General features: G+C 42.9%; 2 protein-coding genes across 2 annotated transcripts; one reads left to right on the top strand and one right to left on the bottom strand.

Annotated features, from left to right (window-relative positions):
• Positions 1-1,366: 1,366 nt before the first annotated feature.
• On the bottom strand, positions 1,367-2,984 carry O0I10_007995 (3-deoxy-7-phosphoheptulonate synthase; the record flags this gene model as incomplete). Its single annotated transcript, XM_058488002.1, has 9 exons — positions 1,367-1,594; positions 1,654-1,949; positions 2,011-2,094; positions 2,156-2,192; positions 2,252-2,293; positions 2,358-2,409; positions 2,470-2,599; positions 2,664-2,879; positions 2,948-2,984. The coding sequence occupies 9 exons, from the start codon at positions 2,982-2,984 to the stop codon at positions 1,367-1,369; spliced, it is 1,122 nt and encodes a 373-aa protein (XP_058341340.1).
• Positions 2,985-3,329: 345 nt separating this feature from the next.
• Positions 3,330-4,351, top strand: O0I10_007996 (uncharacterized protein; the record flags this gene model as incomplete). The annotated part of the gene is made up of 3 exons (XM_058488003.1): positions 3,330-3,494; positions 3,548-4,069; positions 4,139-4,351. 3 exons carry the CDS (start codon positions 3,330-3,332, stop codon positions 4,349-4,351), a joined length of 900 nt encoding a protein of 299 aa, XP_058341341.1.
• Positions 4,352-7,557: the final 3,206 nt, after the last annotated feature.

Raw genomic sequence — 7,557 nt, forward strand, 5'->3', positions numbered from 1 at the left:
GCATCCAATGCGGAGATGTTTCTAATTGTTGGTGTGACAACAAAAGGTCATGGAATCGATCGGAAGATTACATCCGAAATGACCGAAGACATTATGCAGATCATTTGAATTGCATGATCGGTGTGGATTATAGATTTGTATTTTGTCCAACATCATCTACAGCGACGGGGTTGATCAAATAGAAAAATGTATAACATATATGGTACATGAGTAAAGGAGAATAAAACTAAAACATAGGGCAGAATTCTGTATCTCTCACTAATATGAAGATGGGGTGAGCACGTAAAAGGTGTGAAGAGAGAGAGAGAGAAAGAGAAAGAGAAAGAAAGAGGGGATGGACCCGACAAGGATAAACCTCATTGTAACTATGATCGAGGTGAACAATGGAAATAATAATAATGATACGGTCAAATAGGAAGGCGAATGTGATTTGGAAACGCCATATCCATGGTTATGCTATTGCTGGAGAAATGCATAAGGATGACACCATGTTGATTGCGTATGTGGTTGATAACAGTGTAAAAAGGCAACTTGAGAAGCCTTAACGAGAGGAAAGACTTTGCATTGAATGAAAAAAGAAGGTAGGATAAGATGTGAGTGTGCAGTATAATTGCGTGTTGTCGAGAACTCGCTTTTATATATGAGTAGGTTCCCACTACCAAACAGCTTAGCCCATCAGGGGTGGAGTGGGGGGGGGAGAGCAAAAAGTAAAGTTTATGCTTGTTGACAATGCATAGTATGACTTTACTCGCTTGTGATGAGCCGGATCCCCGGAGCTGCACCAGCCGCTTTTGAACAAATGAAGAATGTAAGATAAGAGCAGGTGAACAATACCACAGTACCCCTGCATGGGTACTCTTCTACAGCTTCTTCACCACCACCAAACCATAGCTATTATATGGATGGGTGCATCATCCCATCATACCTCATTAATCTACTAAACAAGGCTGTGCAAACTATAATAGTTGATGATGATGCATTCACAGGAGAGCATTGTTGGTTTGTTTACAAAGACGGATGCTTTCTTTATAACTATGATGATCCATAATCCTTGCGCCCTGGTAATTCATGGCTCCCCATAATATTTGTATGCTCCATGATGTCCCCATCCTGCATCTACAGCATGTACCTTATATAATAGGATCGTCTTGTTAGCTGATTTTTATAATACAATCCATCTCTGCATAGGCTCCTACAACAACAACAACAATCCCCGTGTCTCCATCGATTAATTGACTACATCGTGCTTATAGCCATTGTATAGAACTTGTCATGGTTTGATATCAACAAAAGAAGCTCCTTGTATTGTAATGTCAACTGCTACTAGCTATCTTGTATTGATGATGCTAGATGCACCTACACCTCCTTATGCCGCCAATCTTGCAACGCGTCTATCCCGTACACCTTGTGCCAACTTATCCAACACTTCCAAAGTATCCTCGAATGAAATGCATGCATCCGTGATGGATTGACCATAAGTCAAACGATGGATGCCTTCACCAGGAATGTCTTGGCGTCCTTCCACTAAGTGCGATTCAAGCATCACGCCCACAATGTTGTCGCCCGTTTCATTCGGATTGCCTAATTGAGCCGCCTATAGATATCAATGTAAGACAATGATGACAATTGTTATCGAGCCAGCATGTAACTCACAATGCACTCTGCGACAATGGGTTGTCGTTTATGGTTCTTGTTGCTGTTGCCATGGCTACAATCAACCATCACGCGAGCAGGCAGCTTGTTCTTTTCTAGAGCTTGAGCGGCCTTTTTCACATCCTCCATCTCATAGTTGGGTCCACTTGCACCGCCTCGCAAAATCACATGACAAGCATCGTTGCCGTGTGTTTGTACAATTGCTGATAACCCTTGCTTGGTCACTGACAAAAAGTGGTGCCCATTGCTTGCAGCTTTAATCGCATCCATGGCTACAGTGATACCACCATCCGTTCCTATTGCTTCCAGTATCAAAATCCTATGCTGTTGCCTATCCCACTGTACACGTCAAATTACCATTCTTGAAACCAACGGGGCAAGAAAGACCAGAAGCAAGCTCACGATGGACCTGAGACTCGGTGGTTCTAGCACCAATGGCACCTATGGAGAGATTGAATAAGTATTAAGGGCATGCAAAGAATGATGATGCAAGTGGATTTACCCCAAGAAACGAGATCGCCAGTGTATTGTGGAGAGATCTTGCAATACGAAAACATTGTATAAGCGAAATGACAATTACATTTGATCATATACTTACCGTATCCAAGAATTCACAGCCGGTAGGAATACCCATTTCATTCTACATCCAATCCATATACCTCAATTACTACTTTGCGGTAGAGAGTGTTTTGTTTTGATCATACCAAATCCAGCAGCAATTGGCGTGCGAGTCGAAGTCCTTTGTTGATCTTGTAGCTTTTTGAAATGACACCATGAATACCCCTTCCATTCAAAATAAATGTGATGTACACCTACCTATTGTTCAATTCTGGATCATTGATCAATCCTTTCCAACCCACAGTCGTCCTTGGCTTCTCAAAGTAGACGCGCATGACAATCAACAAATCATCCTTGACGGTTTCAGCGTATTCCACTAATCGGGTAGCTATGTCATTGTGGAATTGAATGAGATAATGTAGCTAGCACGCATATATCCAAAGTAACGCTACCATATTCCTTGGCTGCTTGCACATCATGGATTGAGCAAGGTCCAACCACAACCAGTAAACGATCATCCTTGCCCTTGATGACATTTTCTGCAGCAACACGTCCATTCAAAATAGTTTGTGCAGCCTTCAACGTCAAAGGTATATCTTCCATGAGAATCTGGGGAGGAATCAACGGCTTGATACATTTGATACGCTTGTCGTCAAGTTCATTGAGAGCTACACTTGGCAGTTGGGTGATGTTAGTCTACCCGCATTATCCATATATAGAAGCATTTTGAAAGTACCTTCAGTGTATACGGTGCGAGACAAGTTAAACGCCATGTGAAAAAGTCGAAAGTGGGGAGCGTGGGTGAAAGAAGTTGGTTGTGGTGATTGTGGAGAAGATGGTTGCTGAGGTAGCTGAGTGTGATTTCGTGCAACCTTGCATGACTCATTCAATGCTTAATCCACATGCTTTGATGATCGAGTCACGTGTCGACATTTGAAGTATAATCAAAGTATGATAAGTGAATATCATCGTGTGGTTGCCATAGCGATTGCCTGGATTCGTCAACAGAACAAGGAGCCAACTTTGTTGCAGCTGGTTTGTGGGCCGAGAGAGAATGCACCCGATTGGCTGAAGCATAGCAGCAAAGTGGGGTTGCAAAACATCCAGGATCGGTAATCATGCCATACTCGTTCCACAGCCATTCAGGCCAATATTGCAAACATGGATACGGTCTTCTTGAAGACGTCGTCAAGGAAGCCATTAGGAAAGGTTTCAAGATCTATGGATTGAGCGAGCACATGCCACGATTAGAAGAGAGTGAATTGTATCCAGAGGAGCTCGAGGTAACTTGTCAACACGCGTACCATGAACACCATGCCAATCAATCCTTCTTTAGGCTTCATGTACCCCAGCGACTCTTGCAGCTACCTTTGCGGAATTCAGACAACATGCACGTCAATTACAGGAGCAGTACAAGGAGCAGATCACACTCTTAGTTGGTACCGAGATCGAGTTCATACATACCGGCTATGCTGGCGCTATCGACAAACTACGCAAGCAACACACGGTGGATTATGTCGTCGGCTCGTTGCATCATGTGGGAACTATACCCATCGACTTTTCCAATGAACTTTATCAAAAAGCCCTCGCCAAGTACCAGAGCCTTGAAGCTCTCTTTGAAGCATATTTCGACGAGCAATACGCCATGTTGCAAGCTGTAAAGCCTGAGGTGGTTGGCCATTTTGACCTTGTACGCATCTTTGCTGGATCGGATGCCTGCTTGCAGGAGTCAGCTATTTGGGAAAAGGTGGTTCGAAACGTGGATCTTATAGTTGGCTATGGTGGTTTGTTTGAGATCAACTCACGTGCTTGGAAGAAAGGATTGACAGATGCTTATCCACACCGCTCAATCATTAAGGTAATCTCGATACGATTATTTGTCAATTGCTGTGTGATGGTATCTCAACCTTATTACATTGATCCATAGCTAATCCAAGAAAAGGGTGGTCGTTTCACACTATCGGATGATTGCCATGGACCCAATGATGTTGGAATGCATTATGACAAGTTGGGAGCTTATTTGCGAGAGGTCAATGTTGATACAATCCATTATCTGGTACGCGAAGGTGATGAGGTAGTAGTCAAGGAGAACAACAAGATCCTCGAAGATCACTTTTGGAAAAACGTTCAAGAATGGTAGATGTAATTGTCCATGAAGCAGATAAGAATAAAGAGTAAAAGCTTGTTGTCAAGTGCATATAGTTACGGGCGATAGCTTTTAGACGTTGAGAGAAAAAAGATCCTCCATTGAGTATCCGGATGAATGACCAACCAGTATACCTTTCCGTGACAAAAAAGTGGCATCAGGGATCTTCGTGTAATTAATTGGTTTATGCAGTTCAGAGTCTCCTACATCCAAATGTGATGTAGAATCATCATTATCATACACATTGTCTATGTACCTTCCTACATAACAACAATCATCCTCCCATTTGTGCAACAATTTGTCAAGGAACTGTGTATGTAACCTCCTCTCGGATCAAGAAAGTTGAATGATGAAAGTGACGGACTTGAGCAAGAGGATCGTTTACATGCGGTGGTACATTCGACTACGCTGAGTAACTTTGTTCTATGTACCCCCACGCTTGATTGTAAAGCTTTCACTTATGGGTGTCTTTGTGTTTTACAGATGCTGTAACCGTGATGCTATATGAAGGGTGGTCTTTGTCCATTATTAAGTAGCAAGACCTTCATAGAGCAAACGATGCAGAGGGGCATGCTTGTGCAATTGAGCTGAGAGGGCGGGACTTGACAAGTGTCAACCTTAATGGTGAAGATTGCATAATGGTTCCTGCCCCTATAGTAAGGTCTGCCTAAGGAAGACCATATGGAAACATGGTATAGTTAACAAGCCAAAAATAATCAGTGCATCCGGGAGTATTCGTGCCAAAGGGTGAGAGGGGGATGACATTGTGTGTCTCCAGGGATCGTACTCATTCAATATTACACATACAAGATAGCGGCTCATGCTGAAAGTTGTCGTAAGTAAGCATATGCATGTACTGTTTCACGTTGTATCAAAGCTCACTTTTTCCTAAACGTAATGGCTTACGCTTTCAATGGATCAAACTTCTGTAACAAGCTCTATCGTTGGGTGCCATTACTATGGGTTTATTATCTTTCAAATTACAAGCGTCTCTTCAAGCTTGTGTACAATGCTGAGCGTGACCATTGCTATCGTCTATCAGCGTACGAGCAAGGAAGCCTTAACGAATGTAATGTTATGAAAGCAACAAAAGTGTCTCGATGCGATGATATATATGATCTAATCTCGTTTTCCAATCTCCATGGTTCTATCCTCCCTTTCATTCCGGAAACCAATCAAGTGTATCACGTAGAAACGGTGAGTAGCTTTGTGTCCTTGTATCCTTGATTGATGCCGTCATAATCATCTTCGTCCATGACTGCAAACTAGTTGTTGTGTGTACCTTAACTCCAATACCCAATATCATTCATGGAGACAACACGACTTCCGCCAAAGTTATAAGCCCTCTCATCCATACCATCCAATCCATCATTATCCACAGCCCCATCCACCACGTAACATGATCCATCCTTCCTGATGGCGATGTGCCAAGTAACCAAAACGACATCAGCATTCCCTGTGCATGATTGCATCCATCCATCCATCCATAACCATTCCAACTCCAACATGCTGATACAAAGAACCCCTATGGTCGTTTCCCTTTCCATTCGCTTGTTGGTCAATCACTTCTTGGTCATTTCTATCGCAGCTCAACCAGATGAAGAATACTTGTATTGCGCAATAGTATTTGATGGCTGGTATGGCATCACCCATAGGGATCCCTTTGTATTGAAGTAAATTGCTACACGTAAAGAAAGCTGCTTCTAAACAATGGCTATCTGCTGTCCACGTAACAAAGGTTGTAAGGCAAGTTGCTGCAAGTAAAGAACGCTGTAGGAGACAATGAAGTAAAGACCTTGCTTATAGCAACTGATGGAATGAATGCTGTTACCATTGGTCGTGGTAGAGGAGTGTGCAAGAGAACGTGAAGTGTCAAGAAACGCGGGTGCTGTAGTGGAGTGTACACGCCCATGAACTTGCCATTCAGTCAATGACAATCGGATCAAGGTAATCGTAGGATTGACATCATGGGTTGAAGCAGGACAATCGTTCGCAGGTGGTAGTTGTATGTACTTGAATGCACCAACAGTTGAGAATGGGAGGAAGAGGGAAGAAGCTGAAGTAGAAGAAGCGGAAATTAAATGGGTTGGACACCTCTTGTATAAATGCATGAACACTGTACATCAATCCTTGATATTGAGATTGCCCCTCTCGAACATGAAGCTTTCACACAACATGCTCTGGGACATGCTGATTAGTATTGTGTTAAAAAAGACCTCATGTTCATTTGAAAATTTGGAATGGGAGGGTGCAATGTGGGGTTTACTATGTAAGTCGGAAATGCAGGTCAGCGCCGGATTCATGATTCATCGAAATAGTATGCATAATCTTGGGATTCCCCATCTCGAACGTAAAACTGGGTCAGGAGGTTTGCTGAGTCATGCTGATCAACTTCATTCATTTAAAAGTCGCAGGGTTTATAGTGAAGATAAAATGCGGGGGCGTCCAAATGGTAGATGATGGGAACAAAAGAGCGGACGGTCCACCGCCCCGAAGTTGCCCACTTCCAACTTGGAAATTGGTCACAAGGGTGCTCTCGAGCATGCTGATCAACTTTTTCATAATAAAGATCTCATACTTCATTTGAAAATTTAGAATGGGAGCGTCCAAAAGTTTGAAAGACGGAGACATTCGCAGGGTCTGTCTTTCAAGAATTTCAGTGTTTGCTGTTTTGGCGTAGCTCAGTCAAATCAGCTCGGATCAAGAAACTTGAATGATGGAAATGAACGTCTGGAGCAGGAGCATAATTCCACTGTAATACAATGAACAAAAGCATGATTAGGATGAAGTGGCTGTTAGCTGCCAATCATAGATAGTGTATATGGCATCATACATTGGCCATTTCAGTCATGCAAAATGGCTCCGTTACACAAACACGCCCCTCTGCATCTTTTGCTCTATTATAGTCATACTACTTTACATTAAACAAAGACCACTCTTCATATAGCATCACGCTTACAAACATAAAGGTGCCTGTATCTCCAAACTTTACAATGAAACGTGGGGTTTTTATTAGAGCAATGTGCTCGGCTTGGCCAACAGCACCTTGTGTGAAAGTTTCAAGTTGATCGTGGCCAATCCCAGATTTCGCAATGTCGCCACCAGCCAAACTGGATCCAGGGGTCGACCTCTTCAACGACGACGACCAAAAAATATTTTTTGGGCTGTTTGCGACATTGAACGCGAAACTTTCACACAAG

This window comes from Lichtheimia ornata (assembly GCF_029851405.1).
Source record: "Lichtheimia ornata isolate CBS 291.66 chromosome Unknown scaffold00040, whole genome shotgun sequence".
NCBI lineage: Eukaryota > Fungi > Mucoromycota > Mucoromycetes > Mucorales > Lichtheimiaceae > Lichtheimia > Lichtheimia ornata.